Source organism: Crocodylus porosus, unplaced genomic scaffold, assembly GCF_001723895.1.
Source record: "Crocodylus porosus isolate Cpor-Errol unplaced genomic scaffold, CroPor_comp1, whole genome shotgun sequence".
NCBI lineage: Eukaryota > Metazoa > Chordata > Crocodylia > Crocodylidae > Crocodylus > Crocodylus porosus.
In genome coordinates, this window is record NW_017728907.1 from 45,513,479 (window position 1) to 45,536,672 (window position 23,194).

Sequence of the window (23,194 nt, forward strand, 5' to 3'; positions counted from 1 at the left end):
GCCCCCAAGGTCTGGAACAGTCTGCCAGCGGAGGTGGTTCAAGCACCTACATTGAACACCTTCAAGAGTAGATTGGATGCTTATCTTGCTGGGATCCTATGACCCCAGCTGACTTCCTGCCCTTTGGGAGGGGGCTGGACTCGATGATCTTCCAAGGTGCCTTCCAGCCCGAATGTCTGAAATCTATGAAATCTATGATCCTTCTCCGTGCTACTGCTGGTGGTAGGAACAGGGCTCCAGGCTCGCTCTTCTACTTGGGTGCTGCTGCTCCCTGCAGGAAAGATATCAGAGTAATGCAGGGGACTGTGGGAAAGAAAAGAGGGGGTCAGCATTGTGAGGGGGTGCATGGTGTCAGCCCTGCCCCATTGCTCCCACATCCAGGCTCTGGCTCCATGGCAGCCCTGCATTTGTGCCCAGCAACTCATCCATTTGTGGGGAGCATGATGGTGCTGCTTTGGCCAGGGCATAGATGCAGCCAGTGCTCTCTGTTTGGCATCCTCCTCTGAGGATCTGCAAGGAGCAGGGAAGAGAGGAGTGGGCCATGTGCCTGGGAATGCTAAAAGAAGACAGTGGGAGGGGGGTAAAATCAATTCCTCCAAATCATTAATCCCAGACTAGGTTTGCCCGAAATTGCGGAGTGGGGAGAGCGGGGTTGCCTCAGCCTCTGGGACCTGCGAAATGACAGGTAAAGATAAGACCATCCCCGTGCAGCAGGCTTTCCTGGCTGCTCTGGGCTTTGCCCTGGCACCCTCGCCAGCACTCGGCCCTCACCCGAGCCGCAGAACTGATGCGCACTGCGGCACGGGCTAACGCCCTGTTTGCTAAGGGGACCTCTGGATCTGGGTCAGGCCCAGCAGACAGGAAGGAGCTGCCTTTCCACACAGCCCGCACCCGGCCGCGCTGTCGCCAGCCCTGCCACTGTGCCCTGGGGATTCCTTCTTGGGTGCTGCTGTCACTGACCCTCAGTGAGGCCTGGGCACCCGCATGGCTAACAGTCGCCATGGAAGCTGAGATGGCAGGCATGCCTGCCCCTCCTGACCGCCCGCACGACCCGGTGCTGGAGCAAAGCACGCTCAATCCTTCAGCATCCTCACACACCCGTCCTCAGCTCCAGCTGATCCCTCCGTGGTCAGTACAGCTGCACCAAGCACGGCAGAGACCAGCTGCAGCACAGAGGGGTGGACGCTGCAGTTCAAATACAATGTGGAACATGGCCCAAGCGATGGCATGCTGTCTTAGCTGTTCCTTGTGGCTGCTTATTATGGGCCCCTCCCACCAAGCCATTCCCCACACCCATTTCCCAGTTTGAAGGAGTCAGAGCTCAAGGTGTGCAGCAGGACTGCCCTGCACCACAGCTCTGTTTGCTGGTTCTGAGATGGACGCTCGGGAAGGCACGAGGCAGCAGTCGGCCGTCCCAACAGATCTGGTAGCTGACCTCAGCTCACCCTCTCCTTCCAGTTCAGAATCCATCCCACCGCTTGTCCACTAATCCCCAACCCAGGCCTTGCAGCTCATCTGGTTCCTCTGCTCCCTCTCCAGAGGGGATCAACACCTGTAGTGGCTTCCTCCAGTGTCAATTTGTCCCCTGAATATGGTGTTTTCCCATTTACAGTGAAAAGTAATTATTTTTCTATTCTATCGGTAACTGAGGAGGTTGTTAAATGCAGCTGTACAATATTTGTAAGTCAATTGGCACTCACGAGTGTCAAAAGAAGTGGAACGCTTAACCGCTAATACTGGTTTTTAACAGTCCCTGGAGTTTTGGGGAAGTTCCAGAGATCTGGGGGGAAAAAGCTGATGCTCTGCCATTATTTAAAGGGTAAATGAGATGAGCAGTGTAATTAGGCTGATGAGCATGACATCGATCCCAGGCAAAATCATGGAAAGGTCGATCTAGGACGCAATCAGTATGGTTGGCAGTGTAGCTAATGTTAATTACTGTGGATTTTGTGGAAAATGCATCTTGTCAAGTACACTTGAGATTTTGTTTTGTGCTGTTGCAGGTTTTGTTGATACCAGTAGCTGTGTGCATATAGTGAGACTGCTGTAGGGTGTTTGACTTAGTGCCACGTGCTGTTCTGCTTTGGGTTTTTTTGGTTTGTAATGTAGTGCTGTACAAAGAAGCACTGGGAATCACTGGATTAGAAAATGCTTAACTCAGAGATCTAAAAAAGTCCTTGCAAGTGGGGAGTCGTCATTCTGCGGTGGTGCTGCTACTGGATCCATGTGGGGGGTGGGGGGTCTCTTTCCAGCCCAATGCAATCTCTATTAGTGATTTGGGAAACATAAAATCATTGGTACTGATATTTGCAGATGCACAAAAACTGGTAGGATGGTAAATATTGATAAAGATAAGTCAGTGATTGGGACTGATCCAGATCAGCTGGTAGAGGCAGGCCGTGCAAGCAGCTGTTGTTTTAATAGCCAGATGCAAGGACTGAGAAATGGCGAGGCGGGGGAATGTGATAACAATAGGAAGGGCTTAGCGGTAGTGGTAGGTGACCATTCCAGCACGATCTGTGACACTGAGGGACAGAGGTAATATCTGAAGTTCTTCAGACACCCTTTGAAGCAATGCAAGAGTAATCCTGAAGGAAACCACTACTACAGGGGTTGGCAACCTCTGCCACGAGTGCCAGAGTGTGGCACGTGAAGCCATGTTGCTCAGCACACCACAGCCAGCCCCAGCTCTGAGCAGGCCCCTGCTGCTGGCCATGGAGCCTGGGCTGCTTGCAGTGGGTGGCAAGGAGGCCGCAAGCCCTGCTGTGAGCAGCCCGGTCCCAGTGGTGGAGGGCAGAGGTCTGCCCAGAGTCTGGGCTGTGTGGTGGGCAGTAGGGTCCTGCCCAGAGCCCAGGTTGCTCGCAACAAGTGGCTGCACCAGTGTCTGTAGTCCCAGCCCAGCTCGTCTCCAGCAGTGGCTGTACGCACGCCACAGGGGGCATGGTGGAGAAGGAGCTGGGGCTGCGCTGCCACAAGGATTGGGCCCCTCACGGCTGCCCCCTCACCCTCCTGGCACACCGACATCTTCCAAGTGGAGGTTGCAGGACTTTTTGGCACTTGGCCCAAAAATATTGCTGATCCCTGCACTGCTATTTAAAAGACTTCAGAATGGAGCTCTCCCTGTTATGTATGTACTCTGTACAGAGCACAACAGGGGACCCCTCGAGTCCTCCAGTATCCCACAACGCTATGTCCCTTCCCCCACACTTCCCCACAAATGGAGGAGGGGAAGCACAAGAAACTGGGGTGGAGGCGTCCTGGGGGACGGAGCCCGAGCAGACAGAAGATCGCTCAGGGACAGTCAGCTGCACTGGCCCCTCTTCCCCCCGCGATGGGGGCACAGCTCCCTGTCAGACCCCCCGGCCGCATGTGGTCACAGCAGTCTGGAAGCACCCTGGCATGCAGCTGCACACTGAAGAGCTTCACCTGTCCTGTCTGTTCCTGCCCTCAATGTGGAAGCAATTCCTGGTGGCTTTAATTCAGCAGAAGAAGCTGTAATGAGCCAAACAGATGCAGTCTGTAAATGAGTGCATGTTTCTAGCAGTGAGAGGGTTTAGTCATTGCTATGAAGCCTTTGAGGCTGGATGTCATCCTGCAAAGGGTACAATCAGATGAATGACTTGGTGAGCAGTTAAATGGATGGGTGAACTCTTGTTTGCTAAGGGCCAAGCTCGTGGGATTCAGCTCTCATTTGCACAGGGTAAGAGTGTGCACGTGGGCAGTTACCTCAGAGCAGCTGATGTGTGGTGAACTGCCACCCTGGCTTTTACCTGCTGTGTCCACTCATCCTGGAGTGACCCTAGTGCCCTGCCCTCAAACAGGCGCCCTGCTCTCTGGCATGCTCAGTGTCTCTGAGCCCTGGGTTCAGCTGCATGTGCCAGAGACTGGGGTGGGTGTTCAGGGAGCGAGGAGTGCAGAGGATGGGCATCCTGCTGAGGATGGGACCAAACCGACAGCATTTGACCTAACCCATGACAAACCTGGGACTGGTGCTGAAAATGAGACTGTCGTGGTGGAAGCCGAATGCTTACTCCCATCTTATGCCCTAAAAGGAGCCTGATGCAGAAATTGCAGGCCCAGGAGAAGATGCCATGGGCTGTTTGAGAGGTCACACTGGACAGGAACAGCCCATGGCTCTACGGAGTCCATGAAAAGTACACGTCGCCTCTCAGGACCGGATATCTTCATTATAGTCCTACCTCTCTGCAGGGCTTGTCACCATCTTCACGTTAATGTGGCTGCAGCTGAAGTCCTGACACCTTCCTTTCCCCACCTCCACCACATGTGCACCTTCTTCTTTTTGACAAAACTTTTTTCCTCTCTGGGTTCTAGCTCGTAAATTTGGGATTAATGGACTCCTTCCTCTCCTTGCCACATGTATTGGCTGCACTATCAAATCCTGCTGCACTGTTCTCCCTAACTCTCCCATCCTCTCCTGTCTGGCCCACTGTCCATGGTCCGTTTGCATGCCCTAAGCGTGTCCTGACTTGGCTGCTATAATCACCAGCCCCCTTTTGGCCTTAGTGACACGCAGGCTTGCCCTGTCCCGCCATCCAGAGCAGAGCAGCCGAAGTTCTCCTGCTCATCAGCAGACCCAGCTGTGTCATCGCGGGTGCTGTGTTCCCCTAATGTATTTGTAGCTGTGCTTGGAAGCTGCCGAGCGCTCCTTGGGCACTGTGTTACTGCGTGCCTGTGGCGTCAGCTGGCAGGCGTAGCAGTAGATCAGTCCTCAGTCATTTTGTTCCACCTCTAAAGTTCACTTCAGGCCCAGTCTTAGTGACTGACACCAGAGCCTGGCAGGAGTGAGCCACCTCTGCAATTTTATGAGAAATGGTTGCAGTGAAGCAGCATCTCGATGTCGCCCAAGGATTAATTTCTTGCTTGCTAGCAAAAAGAGAAAGTCTGCTGATGTCATGCCTCTTCCCCCCGCTCTGTGCTTGTGACACTGGGCCTTTCTTCTCTTTGGACTGCTCTCTTGTGACAGGGGAAAAAGAATCAGGCCTGTAGTTCCTGAAGCTCTTCTTGTTTTGGGGCCCAGGTAGGTGAGGCCCTGACGAGAGCACTCAGAGGAGTGTTTTCTCCGGTTCCTCCAGTATTCCTCGGGGCATCTAGGCGGAGCACGGTGGAGCAGGCACGCGCCAGCCTGGATGGGCGCTGTCCATGCCTCATACTCGCCGCTCCACTGGGTTCAACCCTTTTGGGGGTGTCCAGAGCAAAGTCCTGCGGAGCCCTGCTGTGGCTGGGTAAGAGCCCGAAGCAGGAAGGTTTCTTGTATCACTCAGGACTAGCTGCAACTGGCCTTTTACGTCTCCTGAAATGCCCAGGGCCATTGAATCATAGAAGAGTTGGGCTGGAAGGGACCTCAGGGGATCGCATCTAATCTAGCTCCCTGTTAAAAGCAGGATCAGGCCTGTTTGGGAAAGTCAACACTGGTCTCTTAAAATTTCAGTCTCTGAGTGCCTGTTTCACATACCGTACGGTGTCTCCTTCCACGTGCATCGGGGTGACTTCGTCTGAGCATGTTCATGTCTGCAGGATAACACAGTAGCAACATCAAGCTCTTATGTACTGCTGCTTAGTCTGTTAGACAAGGGGTTGGGGTCAGCGTCCCCATTTGCACACATGGGGAAAGTGAGCCGAGGGTTGGGGGTGGGGGAACTCTCTTGCCCCACTAGTGATCGAGGTCACTAAGCCAAGCAGTGGCAGTGCCAGGTATTGCACCCAGGTCTCTGGGTCTCAGCCCGGTGGTGTGTCTACTGGGTTTGGGACTCGTCATCACGTTGCAGGAGGCCGACCTGCCATTCAGTCTTCCTGTCCTTTGTGTGATCAGATGCCATCTGTGTTGCAGGTGCTAATCTCTGGCATACCGACTGGATCAGTCACACTTCGTTTAGTGGAGAGAAGGGACTTTCCTCAGTATCTTTTACTAGATTATGAAATGAAGGTTGGGTAACGGCTTAGGTAACTTACGGGTTTAACTGAAGCCAGCCAGATCCAGGAAGCAGCAAGAGGAGCTTGCCTCTCCTAGTCATGCTGCAGGTGGTATGCAGTATTGGGCACTTTGCCCTGTGTGCCAGGTGGCCATGATAAACTGAGCTAAGGATGGAGCATGACCCTGTCCTCCCCTCTCCCCCACAGCTCAGCTTCCTTTCCTTAAAACTCCTGGTGTTCCCAGAGGTTTCCCGGCACGCGTGGATAGCCGCAAGCTGCACAGAAGCTGGGCTGTAAGTGGCTCTGTGTAAGTGAACAACTTAACCCCCAGCTGTTCCCTGTTCCCTCCACAGTCTTAGCTGCCGGCGCTGTATCATTGTGGGAAACGGTGGAGTGCTTGCAAACAAGTCGCTGGGGTTGAAAATTGATGAATACGATATTGTCGTCAGGTGAGTCCTCAGGGCCCCTCTGTTCCCATCCTCCCTTTTCAGTAGAAGCTGATGCTCTACATACACGAGGGTTTCAGCTCCCCACAGCTCACACCTTAACCAGCGATGAACTGCACGGGCAGTCAGGGGGCAGCATGTGGTCGGGGGAGAATTAATCTGGCCTATAAAGGTGCCTGCGTTGTGTCTGCTTGCAGTCACCTCAAAGGGCAAGGCAGTTCATGCCCATATTGAAGCCTCCAGGTCTTTTCCAGCTGCCTTCCTTCAGTGACCCACTTCCCTGTTCTGCCAACATCCTTCTCTTCTGCCTGATACCTACTATTTGCTTTTGTCGGAGGTGCTTCCACGCAGCTCTGGCAGACACTATAGATAAACACGGGCACAGCGCTCCCTGGGCCTTGCCTGGTGCTTCAGAGGTGGTCAGGAGCAAAAGAGCGTGCTGACCACAGTGAGAAGGTCTGAGAAAGAAGTGGGGCTGCCCTGCAGTAAGGGGTAGAAATCAAGGGTAATCTAGGTGTGGCCCCCAAAACCAAATGAATAGTTGCCTGTTTTCCATAAGACCAGTGATAACACGTCTGAGGGTGATGGCAAATGGCAAGGAGGGCCCAGAAATGGAAACTATCACCGCCATCATGGGAGCTGAACTCAAAAAGCAAAATGCTCACAGGTTGTGGTGCTGAGGCAGTCTCTATCCCTAAATTCTAGGGGGGAAAGCCACATGAAATAACAGGTGCGGGAACAAGGATTATTAATCAATCTATTTGGGTTGGGTTGGGTTGGGTTGGGTTGGGGAGAACAGTGCAACTGGAGAGTAGCAGAGAGAGTGCCTGTACTCACAAAGGGGTTGAGAAAAGCAGGGGAATGGACCCGTGTGAGCAGCCACAGGGTGCTAACCTGACCTCAGCTGAATGCCAGGCCTCAGAGCAAGTTTGGAAGGAAGGAGTACTTGAAGACAGAGAAGTGAACAAAAATGAGCCAAAATGCATCATGGGTTTATCAAAGGCTGATCATACCAGGCCACACTGCTGTCTGTTCTTGATAAGATGATTGATTTTCCAGACAAGGGAAACACAGCAGATCTTGTCTAGCTGGACTTCAATAAAGCCCTTGACACAGAGCCACGTGGAAATTTATTAGCTGGCTGGAGAGGATGGGGATTAGTATGAGAACTATAAGGTTAACAGCGAGCTAGGAAATGGGGTTAATTAGAGATTAATTAACATTTCTCTTGTAAGCTGGGAGCTCATCAGTGGACATGAGAGAAGAGGAGGAAGGCTGGGGTGTATTAGTTGATCTTGGGATGACCATGAGCCAATTCTGATGCAGTCACCAGAAAGGCAGGTGCAAGCCATTTCCAGTAGCAAATGGGGTGAGCCATTTCCAGCAGCAACGTGGAAGCAGTAATGCCAGGCCCAGGTGGGACCTCACCTGGGGAGCTGCATGTAGTACTGCTCGTCCCATTCCACAGCAACAAATTCTGCCTGGCACAAGGGCAGAGAGGGACTGTGTGGTTTTGCTGAGAGGTCAGACAGTGGATTTTTCTGGGATGTTTGGTCAGGGCTGATCCTGCCTAAGGGTGGACTTGGACTGGATGTGACCTCCACAGCTCCCTGCCAGCCCTGTGGCTCTGAGCCTGTGATTTCAGAGATGATCAGGGAAATAGAGAGTTGACCTTAGAGAAGAGAGGATAAAGAGCTGGGCTTTTTTAGGTAGGCAAAACAAAGGCTGAGAGGGAAGGGGTCTGCTCTCTGCCACTATGCCCGGGTAAGCATCAGGGAAGGAGAGGAGCCATGTTGGCAAGCAGGCCAGGTGGCACAAGAGCACGTGGGTCTGAGGGGGGGCGTGAAGGAATTCAGCTGGAAGTTCGGAGGAGGTCTGTGCCTGAAGAGTGTGAGGGTTTTTTCATTAGTACTACGAGGGAATTAGCCGTGTCCATCTGAAGTCAGGCAGAAGGCAGGGTAGAGTTACACCTTCTAGACAAACTGAATCAGAGATGCATAGGCTTTTGTGAGCAACCGCTCACTTCAGCAGATATCATGATGAAGTGAAGGTGTAATGAAGTGAGCTGCATCTCAGCATCTCTAATGCAGTTAGTCTAGAAGGTATAACTATGATCCTAGAAACTGTTCATACCTACGTGCTTGGTCCTGGATGTGAGGAAGGGTCTGCTGAGTGGGAAGAAGCTTTGACAGCTCCCTGCCCCGGTGCGCTCTCGTTCCCATGGCTAGCAGGGCATGGTGACTGCTTCGGTGAGCTCTTGTGACTTCTAGTCCTTTAGCCTGAGCTGGGATGCACCAAACTCATTTAATTAGTGCTCCTCCTGAGACTCCAACTGTGCCTGCAAAGCTCTTCGCACTAGGCCACCCACTGAGGCCCAAATCAAAATGTCCCCACTCCTTTCAAAATGAAAAGCTGGAGCCTTCTCCTCACCTCCCCAAATCTGCAGCCAGTTTGCAGACTGGGATGGTGAGGGGGCATCTGAGCCCCTGTATGGGCTGGGGGTGGGAGAGGGACTGAAAAGGTTAAACAAAGCCAGGTGCCTGGATGTGAGAGAGGGGCTGAGAGCAGGCACCTTCCCAGACTCGCCCACCTGGTTACTTAAGTCTCTTGGAAACTGGGGTGAGGCAAGCTTTTCTTTCTGCATGCATCTACCTCGTTGTGTCCTGAGCTGTGGCACTGCCTTACAGAGCTGCGCAGGGGCTGGATCTGGGGGCTCAGGACCATTTTTGAGAGAGAGAAATGTGGAAACTCCCCCCAGTGCAGTGAGTGGAGAAAACAGCCCACGTGTACACGTGAAAAGGCCATTAGCTTGGGCAGCAAATACAGTCTTGGCAAATATTGACCTTTTCCCTGGAGGTAGAATTGGAGCCCATGATACTTGGGTGCTCTATTAAACTGTGAGCAGCAGCAGGTCAGAGCTAAGACTCTCCATGTCCCAAGCCTCAGGGCTTCTGCTGGTGAGAGCTGTTGTGTTGCAGTCAATTCCCATGTGTTCTTCAGTAAAAAAAATAAAAAAATAAAAAAATATGCCTGCTTAAAGCCACGAGCAGGATCAGGAGTGCTCCTCTCAGGTAATACTGACTCTTTGATAGCGCTCAGAGACTGGTCAGGGGTTGGGGCCCCGCAGTGCTGATATTTTAAACAGATGAGGAGGACAAGAGGCAACACGTGGCGGAAAGCAAACCACTGCTGGCGAGGCTGGTGGGATGGAGATGTGATGTTGCCCTAAGGAAGACACCTCAGTGACAGCGTGTCCTGACGGAGGCAGAGTCAAGCCCCGAGGAAAGCTGCTTCGCAAACCTGGGCTCTGGCTGCCAGAAGTTTTCCTGCTCAGTTGCCATGAGACACCTGGGGCGCACACCTCTGAGCTGGGTTGCTGGTTCATTAACATGACTGTTGCTGGGCTCCATCAGCAGCTCGCACTCTGGCCCCGCGCTCTGGGCTGAGGAGCTCATATTGCCAGGGAAATGGTTTATTTTTGCTCCTGTCTCTCTAGATAAAATGCATTGTTCCTGAGTGGGGGGATTAGCAGGGGGATTAGCAGACCCTGCAGCAGAAGAGCAAATCCAGCAGCAGAGAACAAGACTCTGGTCAGATAATTACACACTGAAATGTGAAAATACTCCAGGCACCTGCCTTCCTCCGATGCCCAAGCAGGCAGATGAAAGGAGGCACAATGGCCTGTGTTTGTAGTGAGAGCAGTGTCTGGCCACTTACTTAGTGTGAAGCTGCTGGTGAGAAAGGTCAGGGTAGCTCAGAGACAGACACAGAAAATGTTTGAAGTTTGCAGTATGTTCAGTAGAGAAATCGCACGCCAGGTGTCATATATGTGACCATACAGGTAGCCTCAGAAACAGGCCGATAGTCAGCCCACTCTCAGTTCCTGGGCTTGGATGCTTCAAAGATAACGTATAAATCAGGGAGGGGTAAAAATAATAAACCCAATTACTGGTTCAAAAAAAATCACTTAGGTCATGATTTTTATTGGCATGTTGCTAGTTCTTAACATTCTTCACAGTTTAGGCTGTTAAACTGGCAACGCGGGTTGTTTGTTCCTGTTCACCTAGGAAGAGTTTTGGATTTGACAGAGATTTTTTCTGCTATGATGCTTCACACTTAAAATGCTCATTTGTGCCACAAAAGACCAGCCCCAAGCATCACGAACATCTGCACTGTGAAAACAACACGAACTTGAGAAGCAAATGGGCCACGCTGTATTTATAACAAATAGGGTTTTCCAGTGCCTCGAACCAGGCAAGGCAACATAGGTGCAAGAATTCAACCCGACTCTTGTCCTCCATCAGAGCTTAAAGTCAGTGGGACTCATGCCCCGAAGTAACAAAGCTCTGGGCTCCTAGTCTTGAAAATGTTGCTCTCTAGGAATAAAGACCTTCCCGTGCACTCAGGATGTGAAGACCTCCTCTCTGCTGACGCCACAGCGGTTGTGCTTTTTGAAGTGACAAAGATTTTGTCACTCTGAGGAGGGTCGGTGACGATCCTGGAAATGTTTGAAGTATGTGACTAGTTCCCCCAAGTTAGAATCATAGATTAGGAGGTCGCCTCGTCCAGGGCCCTGCTCAGTGGAGCTCTTCTTAGGGATAAGGTTTCCAGTTTTGAAAAACAGGATACCTGTCAGATTGGTGGGGGGCACGATATGCTGGTGCCCTGCTCATGCCATTGAGCCTCGCTCTCAGGCCAGAGCCCACCCACCCCCAGTGCTGCTGCCGCCCCTCATTCCTGACCTGCAGACCCCTGGCCTTGCTGGTGCCCCTCATTCCCCACCCACAGTACCCTGCCCCCTGGGCCATGCTGGTGTCCCTCACTCCCTACCCACAGCCCCCCTGTCCCTACTGGTGCCCCTCACTCCTGATCTGCAGCCCCTTGGTGCTGCCAGTGCCCTGCACTCCTGCCCCACAGTCCCCCGCCCCCAGTGCCCCTCACTCCCAAGCCATAGTATCCCCAGCCCCACCGCTGCCTCCCACTCCCAGCCCACAGGCCCTGCTCCCCACAACCCTGCAGTGTCTCCCACCCACCCCACAAGCACAGGCACCAGCCCTGGTGCATGCAGCTCCCTACTGCCCCTGAAAAGCCCCCTTCCTCCTTGCCCCGCTGCAGCCCTAGTGCTGGCAGGCACCCACCCTCTCCCTACTCCCACACACACCCATCCTCACCATACACCCCTGCCACATGCACACAGACTCACATGCCCCACCCAGCTCTCTGGACAGTCCCCAAGCCCGGGCCTTCCAACCCCTGCTTCCCATGGATTTACTGGCACCCAGCTACTGGGACTGCTCCTACCACCCTGCCTGGCTGCATGCCAGCCACGGGAGTGTACATACACACAGGCACATGCACACAGCGCCCCCTCCCTCCATTCACCCTCTCCCAGCTCCCCCCAGCCCCCAGCAGCTCCTTGCTAGGGCAAGCTGGGAAGTGCCAGAAAGACTTTGATGCTGAGCAGAGGAAAATCCTGGACTTTTGTTCATATTTTTAACAACTGCCCAAACAGAGATTGGAGGAACCAGAAAGAGGACATGTCCAGGAAACCCATATGTATGGTAACCCTAAATAAAGTCCTGTACCTGTTGGTAGACTCAGGGCCTTTAGCTTCAGTATTTTGCTTTTCCTCTATCATTTCTGTCACATCCAGCTGTGAGACCCCAGTGGCAAAGGCCCACAAAATGCTGCAGTTTGGTTCATGACACATTTTAATTTTGAATTGGGAGAGCACAGATTTTCACAGTAGGTTTCCAGAGTCCCAAGGTGGGAGTGCAGATAGAGTAGATTTGCTTTTTGTTTTTGAAATCTAGCAATTGAAATTGCTGCTCCTTGGTCTGAACTTCTGTAATGCACCTCACAGACAATCCTGTTTGTGGCTGGGGCTGCTGTGTCCCTTGCCCTATAGGGAAAGAAATGAGAAACTATGGCAGCATCTTCTCTGTTTTCCTTGCAGGCTGAACTCTGCCCCGGTGAAGGGCTTCGAAAAAGATGTGGGCGGCAAAACCACTCTGAGAATTACCTACCCTGAAGGAGCCATCCAGAAAATGGAGCAGTACGAGAAGGATTCCCTCTTTGTTCTGGCTGGTTTCAAGTGGCAAGATTTCAAGTGGCTGAAATACATCGTTTATAAGGAGAAAGTGGTAAGAACATCACTGGAGTGAGGGGAGCGGGGCAGTGGTAGGGGGTCGGTGTTGCGGCTGAGCCGCAGATTGAAATGTGAGAAGTGTGCCTGGAGCCGTCCCCTCTCCCCCCTCTCCCACGAGGCTGCCTGCAGAAGCAGCAGCAAGCTGCAGCTCAGGCAGCGTGGGTCACGGGGTGCACGGTGTTCAGGGAGTTGTTCTCTAGAGCAACAGTGGATATCACTGCTGCTGAAGGGGAACATTCACCCCCATTTTTTGTGCTGAAACCCACTTCAGGAGGACAAAAAATTGCTGGTTTCAGTAGCAAAAAAAGGGGGGCAGTTCCCCCCTACCAGGAGCCAACTCCACTGCTGCTCTAGGGCTGCGGTTCTCAAACTTCTTTGTACCAGGACCCATTTGTAAACATCAATGGGCAGTCCTGACCCACTGCCCCCAGCCCCACCCCCCATGTGTGGGATATGAGGGGCCCAAGCAGCCCCTTGCAGGCTGGAGCTGTGCCAACCTACAAGGGAAGATCCACGGTTTCCCACATTTTTCTCTTTTAAAGGAGAATCCATTTTTAAAGTTTATTCGCAACCCTTTCACATATTCTTGCAACCCATTTTTGGGTTGAGAAACACTGTTCCAGAGAACTATGGTTTCCAGACCACCTTGCACCCCGTGACGCACATTGCCTGCATGGCTGCAGTGTGCAGCCAGGACATGCAAGCTGAGCAGAGAATAGGGGAGTGAGCTGCCCCTGCTCCCCACTTCTGGCGCCCTGGGCCCATGTCCACTCCCCTGCTCCACACTACACTGGTGTGAAGATGCCACATCTGCAGCTGCGCAGGGTTATGCCCATCTCTGCCCGTGCACCTGCATTTAACTGAACTCTTCTTTTTGTACCCTGGACCCAAGTGCCAATGAAAGGGCCTTTCCAGTGCAGCTTAATGGATAATGGTTTTTTCCATCCTGGTGCATTCTGGGCTCATACCCAAAATGAGTGTTAAAAACTTACAAATCTTGTGCTATAAACAGAGAGAGAAGCTAATTGCAGAGCAGTCCCATATGCTGGGTGCCAAGTAGCGTGTTTCATACATTCCTACAGCTTAAGGCCAGGGGGACCGTAGTTCATGTGATCCAAACTGCAGTATATCACAGGCCATTACATCCCACCCAGTGGCCCTAAACTGAGCCCAAGCATGAACACGTATCTTTAGGGAAGGCACCTGGGCTTGAGTTGACACATCAAGCCCTGGTGAAGCCACCATTTCCCTGGCTACATTTTTTTTCCCCAGTGAATTTTGCTCATGATTTTCCTCTGCTTTGGCAGCTAGTCCTTCTAGCCAAGCCAAGCCTGCATATGGGTATCCTACTGCCTGGGGTTCGTCTTTAGCTTGGACCAGATGGAAAGTGTCCATCCATGATTGCTGGCCCATAGGCACCCCATGGCTCCCACTGCAGGGGCTAATTCATCTTTCTCTGCCATAATGCAGTTGCACATAGCGTTACCACGTGTCACCATCGTGGGAGGAAAGAATTGTCTGCCATTTTTAGACACTATAATGATGACTCAAGAATGTGTTTATCTTCCTGGAAACCTGCAAATACTTCAGCTGCTTGTTTGGCATCAGGGCACAGAGTCTTCCCTTGTGGTGGGGAAAGGGCTGAGTTCATGGCTGTGCAGGGGAATCTCTTCTGCTCCCTTCGTACCCCTCACACAGAGAAGCCTGCACAATAGCTCTCTGATAGCTTGAGAAATATTAGCTTGCTTTCTGATCTACAGCAGATGTGGAGACCTCTCTGCTGGTTTGCTGCCTTGTGTGTCTGGAGCGTATGAGGGGATGCTAGCAATTCAGCATGTGCAATGAGAAAACAGTCTGGGAACAGAGTAACATGCAGCTGCCCTGTAGATGGGCTCACAGTCCTAGAATTGTAAACAGTGTGGGTTGGGAGGGCCGTTCAAGAAGTCGCATATAGTCCAACCCCTGGCTTCAAGCAGGACCAGCCCCAACTACATCATCCCAGCCAAGGTTTTGTTGAGCTAGGACTTAAAAACCTCCAAGGATGGAGAGTCCACCACCTCTCTAGGTAACCTGTTCCAGTGCTTTACCACCCTCCTAGTGAAAGAGATTTTCCTAAGATCCAACCTCAACTTCCCTTGCTGCAGCATGAGCCCATTGCTCCTTGTCCTGTCATCTGCCCCCACTGAGAGCAGTCCAGCTCTGTCCTCTTTGCAGCCCCCCTGCAGGGAGGTGAAGGCTGCTATTTGATCCCCCTCTGTCTTCTCTTCTCTGGACTAAATTAGCCCAGTTCCCTCAGCCTCTCCTCACCAGTCCTGTCCCCCAGCCCCCCAAACCATTTCTGTTGCCCTCCACTGGACTCTCTCCAATGTGTCCAGATCCTTTCTATAGGGAGGGCCACAGCTGGACACAGGACTCCAGATGTGGCCTTCAGAGTGCTGAACAGAGGGGAAGAATCACTGCCCTCCATGTGCTGGCACCGCTCCTGCCCATGCAGCTCAGGATGCCGTTTGCTTTCTTGGCACCAAGGGCACACAGCTGGCTCCTGTTCAGCTCCGTGTCCCTTGTCCCCCTCAAGTCCTTTTCTGCAGAGTCCATGGTCCAGCTTTGACTTAGCTCATGCTCTCAGCTTTATTTAGTTCAAGGGTACTGTGTGAATGATGGTGATGATATGCCTGAGAGTGGGGTTGAATGGACTCTGAAAACTGGAAAGGTACAGTCAGAACTAATCCTCTCACGTTCCCTTTGTGTTGCTTGTATCACACTCTTGTCCCTGCCACCGGACAAGAGTCTGGGGTTACACAGCAGAGCCTAATATTACTCTTCAGCCAGAGCACATTAGTAGGAGCTCCCAGCATATAGTAGGAATCCAAAAGGGAGAATAACACACTTGGGAAGAGGTGAAATGGCCCTTGCTGCCCTGCCACAGCGCAGCACGGTGACCAGCCTGGCAGGACAAGCTTGGCATGGGGTTGAGGGTGTCGGGTTCAGCGTTTTTTCTGCAGAATGCTTCAGGGCTGGTCCTGGCAGCCTGCAGAGGGGAACGGTCCAAGAGCTGGCACTGGGTGGAGGAGGAGGTCTGCTGTGGTGGGGATGACCTTTCTTGAATGACAGAGCCGGCAGCATGGAAGGAGCGGAGAGTCCTAACCTGCAGCACAGAAGAGTGGCACCTGGATCCGTTCCAGGAGGCCTGTGCCTGGCCTGTCTGAGCAATGCTGCCCATCAGCAGTCTCGTTTGTACACTCCTCTCCGGACTAGCACCAGCATCCTGCCCCTCTGCCGGGTGCTCCACCCAACCGCCCTGCCCAGGGGAGAGCCGTGGCTTCGTTCAAGGAGCTGATCTCTTGCTGCTGGCACCAGCTGAGCCACTGAGTGTGTGGGGGGATGGAGGATGTATTCAGGGAGGGGGAGAGACCTGGGATGCAGAGAAGTGTCTCATCAAGTTCAGTAGTGACCTTTCTCAATCCTGATTTTTCCCTGACTTCCTCTGGAACGTGGGATCTATTTGAGTGCATTTCAAGAGATGTGGCCTTTCCCCTGGGCTGTCACCTGGGACACCAGCCGTTCTTCCCTCTGTTCGTTTCTTTTGTTTGGGAGAAGCTTGCAGGAACGGGAACATTGTCTGTCACCGTTGCTTAACACCTTTACCTGAGGTCCCGTCACCCCGGCAGCAAGCCAGGGTGTCGTGAGCAAGATGCTGTGCTTGGAAGCAGAGCTGTGGGCATTGAGCCCTGGCTCAGATGAAACGTCCCACCACAAAACAGAGGTGCTGTAGAAGTGCATGTGTCCTTAAGTAAAGTGGGCCGAGATATTCGCACCCTGATGGGGAGCGTGTGTAGGAGTTGGAAACTGCCTGGACGTGACCCAAATTCAGTTTGTTCTTGAGACATCACTGGCTCTGCGGCAGGCAGTGGGACTAAGCTGCCCTGCACCTGCCATGAGCCTGGCCATGGCCCTCTTGCCGAGTGATCTCACCGGCCTTGCAAAGTCAAATGGCGTTGGTCTGGAAAAGGAGCAGGTGGAAGCTGATAAGAGGTTCATTGCTAGGGTCAATGGGCTCTCCCTGCGGCTGAGAGGGATTCGCTTAATTTTGTTTGCTCTTTGGCAGCACTCGTGATCTAGTGGGAGGGGCAAGCAACATGTGCCGCTTGGAAGGGGAAGGTTTCCAACTATAATAAGGAGAAAAATCAGGGTGGTGCAGGAAGGGGAGCACCTGAGGTGTGTGGTACAACAGTTTGCTGGAGATCTGCCGAAAGTCTAAGCGACTTAGGTGAGGTCATGGGTGGACACAGGACCCGTTACAGTAGATACTAAACAGAAATGTGGAAAGCCTCGCTGGAGCCTAATCGGGACTGAACTAGGAATATCTGGAAGTTCAGTTCACAAGAAAAGAGATTCAAGTTTTAATCTGCCATGGGTCATCCATCCAGAATATCGAGGGCAGAGAGAAGCAGGTGTTTAAACAGAGCAAGGCTGAGGAGTTTAGCCAGAAACACGTTCATGAAACTTAGGAGCTCTTTAACAAAAGTTTCACTAGAGGCCCAAAATATCAGGATCCCATCATCAAACAAGAGGACAGCTTTGGCTACAAGCCCATCGTGGTCCAGTGAAGGCTGGAATTGGAAATAAAGGGCAAACGGGACAGAAGGGAGCTACACGATCGACATCAGTGAGAAGCTCCAACATGTAGAAAACTGATGAGGAAAACAACATCTGGGAAGAGTCTGTGGCTGGCAGGACCAAGGACTGCAAGAGGAGCTCTTTTCCAAGTCTATTAGAGACAAAAGAGCTTAGGGATGGGATAGGCCAGCTCCTAGATGGAGGTGGTAAAACTGATAACAGTGATGGGGACAAGGCAGAAGCATTCAACAACTGCTGTCATCCTGCATTTGGAAAAGAGGAAGAGGATGTGCTGCGAGCCGCGTGAGAGTGAGAGAATCCCAGGGAAGTGGGGCTGGAAGGGAGCTCAAGAGGTCACATCCAGTACAACCCCCAGCTCGAGGCAGGATCAGCCATATCCAAACCATCCATACAGGTGCTTGTCTACCTTATGCCCAAAATTCCCCAATCAGCCCTGTCACACAATTACAAGGCGTGTTGCCAGTAAAACCCAAGAGCACCTGCACCTGCCCCAGGTGAGGCAGGGGACAGTGCCGTGCTTCCCACCTCTTTGGTGACCTGGGAGGATGATGAACAGCATCTATGAGGGATAAACATTTTAAAATCAGCAGGCCCTGATCATTCGCAGCCCAGAGTCCTAAAAGAGTTGGGTACGGCATCCTCTGGCATATCACTTTTAATCAGTCCTGGAGTCCATGGGAGCCATTGGGGAAGCACGTGCCAGAATTGCAGGAGGGTGGGAAGGGACCCAGGTAGTGGTCAGTGGCTCAGCCTGCCATCAGTCCCAGGCAAAATAGTGGAAAAGGAAGTGGGAAAGCTGCACACCCGTTGGACCGGTAAAGAAATAGCTCTGCAAACAGGAGAATGATTGTTTGCAGAGAGAAAACACTTCCTGGAATAAATGGACCAATCCATTTGTGAGCCTGGGAGCGGGTTAGTCTCCAGGAAGTGGCATCAGAAGCAATTCTCGATGGTCCTTTGCATATGAGCACATGTAGGTGAAGCAGCCAAAGTGGGGCAAAGGGTTTGCTGGAAATAGGCAGCTTCTTGGCTCCCTTCTCTCACAGTAATAACCCTGCTGCCACTTCCCCTTGTGATTCGAGCCTGTGCCAAAAGGAGCAGTTTGTGGAGCCAAGCGCCCGAGGCAGTGGGGAGCTCTGGTAGTGAAAGTTGGGAGGTGAGCAATCACCTGCCTGCAAGTGAGGCCACGTTTGGATGTTTGCCTTCAGCTCGGGCACGCCGGTCTGACACGCCGCTCTCCGCAGCGGTGATGTCAGAGGGGAGCTGGGTGCAGCCGCTTCCCCAGGGCGGGCAGGGCTTCGACTTGCCATCCAGCGCTGCAACTCTCCACATTTGGTAACAGTCCCGTGACGGTTCACGCGTGCCGCTCTCCTTGGAACTGAAAAGCTCCCTCCCGCCATATCTGGGTACCGAAGACTTTGGGCACTGGCGGCAGAGAGGGACGTGGTCTCTTCTCTCCCGTACGGGTGGGATTTACACTTCAGAGCCATGCTCTGGTCTCAGTGCCTGGTCACAGCCCTGCCTGACTGCCGAGCGCAGGACTTGGCTCAGCCAAAGCGAAAACCTTGGCTGTCGACCAAGCCCTGCGTATAGAGGCTCTCGCCTGCCTTTGTTTCGTGGCCCTGCCTTGCTGCCGCTTCCTACACTGAGGCTTTCTGATCCCAGAAGAGCAGCCAGGTCTGTTGGGACATTTGTGTTGTCTCCGGGGGAACCACCTGCGGCTTGTCTATACAAGGAAGTTAGGTAGCAGGAAGCCGGGGCAGGAGTTGCAGCACGCTGCTTGGCGCTCGGTCCGGTGTGCTGGCCTACAAGGTGACTTGCCCCTCTTTGGCAGGGGATTCACTCGCCTCACGCTTGGTCACAAGGACTGTCCACGTGGGCCCCTACCTACAGCTTCCTGACTTCCCTTTCTCGAGAGCCCCCCATCTGGCCCGAAGGAACCGCTCGTGCTTTCGGGTTAAAAGACATTTCTTGCCCTGCACTGAAGAGGAAATAGCCTTTTTGCAGACCTAGAGAGTGAGTCAGTGCCCGCAGTGTGAAGAACAGGGAGGGAAAGCCCCAGGGCTTAGCTCTGACCCCCTCCAGGAGCTGATATGCATGAGAAGCCAGTCTGGAAAGGCCCATTTGCTCCTTCCCCTGCCTGCCCCTCTCACATCACCAGGCGTTTACCTGCATTTGTGCCAGCAAGTGGGGAACAAATGCTGCCGCACCAGGAGATCTCCTCGGAGAGTCTGTGCCATCTCGGGCCCAGGAAAAGCAGCCAGCTCCTGCTGACGCAGGAGAAAGGCCTGCCTTGTCACATGCGGGCATTCGGGATGTTGGGAGCAATCAGATACAGTGATGGGGCCCAGAGAGGAGCCTAGACAGACAAGGGACCCAGCTTCCAGCGTGTGCCTCTGTGAGTCACTGTGGCCAGGTCCCCAAGGGAAGGAGGGTTTTGCATGGAAAGCACAAGGGAGCTTGCCTTCAGCTCATACCTGCAGCCAGCAGCGCAGTGTGAATATACCTCGGTGCAGCTGTATTCATAACTACACTGGTTCCCGCACTCCTGGGAACCCCCGAGATGCTGACGTGAGGTGGACTGTGCTCCTTCCTCCGTGGATCCTTACAGCAGCCTGCCGGAGAGAGAAGACTGCCAGCCTAACCGCTGCGGCCTTGCTCAGCCTCTGGCAGTGGTGTACCTGAGGCTGCAAAGGCAGATAAAGAAAAGCTGAATAATTGTGATGATCAGACACGAAAGGACCTGAGGACCATGGAGTCCTGAACCACGGGTGATCCCTACACCTGCAGGAACTTGGGGGTTAACAGTCATAATAGCAACCAGGTTCTTCAGATTCAACTTCCGTATTGGTGTTTGTCCATCCTTTCCAGCTGCTGTCCCCACATTGCTTCCTCTCACCTGCCTCCACCTGGATCAGATGCTGAGCTCTCTCACTGGTAGGTTGAGAAAGGTTTACAAGGTTCACTTGCCCTTGCTGCTCTGGAATTCCCCGTCCTTCTCGCTGGCTGCGAACAGCTCTTCCTTTCAACAATCGTAGATGCTGCCATTCCCACTCCTTCCTTTATGCCTTCTGCCCACAGCTCCAGGTACCTCAGCTGCTGTTTTCTAGAGTAAAGCCTTTTGGCAACAGTCTCTGGAAGGTGAGACGACTGCAGCCACACCTCACCCCTCCTCTGCCTGGAGTCCTCCGTGACACTCGCCACCCTGACAGCATCCCTGCACGCATCCCTCTCAGAGCTTCTCTTGTTTCTCGCTCCTAAGTCCAAAGAGAGGGATCTTCACCCATTAATCTGACAGGCTACAGATTGTGTTCACAGGCCTGTCCTCCTTTGGAGCAGCCAGGGAAGGTAAGAGGTGCCAATAGAGCCAGCGCAGCTGTGTGGTGAGAGCGATGGGAGGTGCTTATGCTGTTTCTCTTTGCTTCAGCATTGCTCAGGCATTGGAGATGTGAAGACCCTCATGGGCACTGTTCCAGGTCTCATTGTAGGTGGTGAGTCCAGGTGGGCAGGGAACTGGAACAAACACAGACTGAGACATTTTGGAGCTCTGCGCAGGAGTTAACCAGGCACCTCCCACCAATTCCAGTGAAAAATCAAGCCACTGAAACTGGACCAGGAAAAGGCCACTTGGATTCCCTTTGGCCCTTCCTGCCAGAGGATAAGGCTGCATTGTTCCTTACAGTCTTCTCTAGTAGGGGGAATATAACAGAAAGGAAGAGGAAGGTGTGGGCGGTGGATATAGAGTTAACGTGGCTGTTGTGGAGATGACTGGGTTTAGGTATCCGAGTTTCAGAAAGGATGCTGACAACTTGGAAAGAGCTCAGAAAAGAGTGACAAGAATGATTGGCAGGCTGGAAAGCCTGCCTGGAAAAGAGAGGTTGAAGTACAGGCTGCTTATCTGGAGAAAGGTGGATGAAGTCCAGTAAGGACCTGCACCAGGAGGCTGCTGGGAGGGCTCTGCGTTTTGCAGTAAGCCAGAGCTGCAGCTGGATGCAATCAGAATGAAGTGAAGGCAGCACCTTTTTAGCAGTGAGGGCAACAAGCTGCTTGAAGAGATGCCCCAGGATGCATGGATTCACTGTCACGTGAAGTGTTTACATCAAGCTCACATGCTTTTCTAGCGCAGGTGCCTGGTCCGGGCTGCGGGCAGGACTTGGTGGCCAGGCTCTTGCCTGCATGCTGCACAACAGCCTCTGGCCTTTTCAGCCTTGTTGCAAAAATGCAACGAGCTCTGAAGGGAGGAAGCTGCCATTAGACAAATGGAGCCTGGAAGGAAGATGCACGTTCCTGAGTGAGGGTGCTGTAGGCGTTGGGAGGGTATCGGGGAGGGGCTGGACTCAGCCTCACTCGAACTCTTCGAGGTGAGATCAGGTATCTCTGAACAATGTGGTTTAAGTCAGCTGCTGAGAGAAGTCCCACAGCCTGTGTGCACGGGGGTCAGGCTGTACATTTGGGGCTGTCCTTTCTGGCTTTGGAAGCTGTGCCTGTACATGCCCCTTGTTCGTTCTCTTCCTGTGTCACAGGTGGCAGGTTTCTGCATTGGTGCAGCAGGTTCTGTATTACGTGCAGCTCAGTAGTATGACCCAAATAATCAAATTCCAGGCTTCGGCCAGGTGCCTACGAGGGTCAGAAGGAATTTTAACCTAGATGCACAGCTGGGCAGGATAAAATCCAGTATGGATTTTTTTCTTACTCTAAAGTGTCAGTGAGTGGCCTTGGCTGGAGCCGGGGCTCTGGCTGGGCAAGCCAGGCTCCTGGGTGGTGCACAGAGTCCTCTCTTGCGTGCCCAGCTTGTAGACATGCCAGGACCAAACTGCGAGGCTTAGCATTTGGAGATACCGCCACATGACATAGTCATGGATTTTCCTGACTTTCTTCTGCAGCACGAGGCCTGGGCATATCTCGCCTTGTCCTTTCCATCACCACAGGGCCCTGGCATTGCTGGCACTTTGGTCCCTCTCACAGCACACCACCGTCTTGTTGTCTAACCCAGGTTCTGGGCTCAACACCGGCATGCTGCCTCGACACAAAGCCGTGCGGGGAGTTGGACAAGATGTGACCTCCTGAGGTCCCTTCCAACCCTCATTGTCTATGGTTCTGCATTGGTAAAATGCAGCATCCTGGGTCACACAGAAGTTTGTCTAGATCAGTGATTCTTAAGCAGGGTGCCAGTGATTCTTAAGCTGGGGCACCTTCAGATCCTTTCCAGGGTGCCACGCACTGTTAGCACTGTGAACCATGCAGACACGGCTCACAAGAGAAACCCAGAGATGGCAAAGAGGAATCCAGATGTTGAACCATCCTGCTCTGCCATGGGCGTGCTGAGTTCTGTGCAGTGGAGGAACTGCTTTGGTATCTGTCTGTAGATAACACACTATGAGTGCAAACTGTGAGCTGGCGTTTTCCAAGAGGGCCCTTGAGTCTAACAGCTTGGGAATCGCTGGCCTAGATGAGCTAAAGATCTCAAGCCCTGTGAGATTACAAAAGTGTGTTATGTGTCCCAAGCGCGGGGTCTCTGGGGACCCCAAGGGGGACTAATTCACGGGCAAGAAGAAATTCCAAAGATGTCCCTGTAGGTTGGCATCCGCCATTGTGGTGCTGAGCGACGCTGCTTCGGCTGCCTGCTTGGCCCGAGTGCCCCTCAAAGCCAGCTTCTGGGGGGAGCTCTTCTCAAGAGAAGCGGTGCAGGCCCCTACCCTGGGGGTGTTTAAGAGGTGGTTGGATGAACACCTTGCTGGAGTTGTTTGACCCCAGTACTCTTTCCTGCCAAGGCAGGGGGTCGGACTCGATGATCTGTTCAGGTCCCTTCCGACCCGAGAAACTATGAAACTATGACGCGGGATTGAATGTTGTGGGGCGCCTCTGCTGTGACTCTTGCAGGAAGGTGAGCTGGCCAGGAGGGAAAGACCGCAATTGTATTTTGAGTTCATCTGTTTCTACAGAACATGTTGCTTCCCACGAGCACCTGTGATGTGTTTCTCTCTGAAAAGGCTCCCTTAGATCCAGGGACTTCTGCACACCAAAAAGCCAG

At 52.9% G+C, this 23,194-nt stretch overlaps 1 protein-coding gene across 9 annotated transcripts in view; it reads left to right on the top strand.

The window, feature by feature from the left end:
- Positions 1-23,194, top strand: part of ST3GAL3 (ST3 beta-galactoside alpha-2,3-sialyltransferase 3) — a 245,686-nt gene that overhangs the window by 186,350 nt on the left and 36,142 nt on the right. For all 9 annotated transcript variants that reach the window (XM_019531293.1, XM_019531289.1, XM_019531295.1 and 6 more), the window contains 2 exons: positions 6,285-6,380; positions 12,334-12,520. In XM_019531293.1, coding sequence (XP_019386838.1) covers positions 6,285-6,380; positions 12,334-12,520 — 283 coding nt within the window. The remainder of the gene's footprint in view (positions 1-6,284; positions 6,381-12,333; positions 12,521-23,194) is intronic.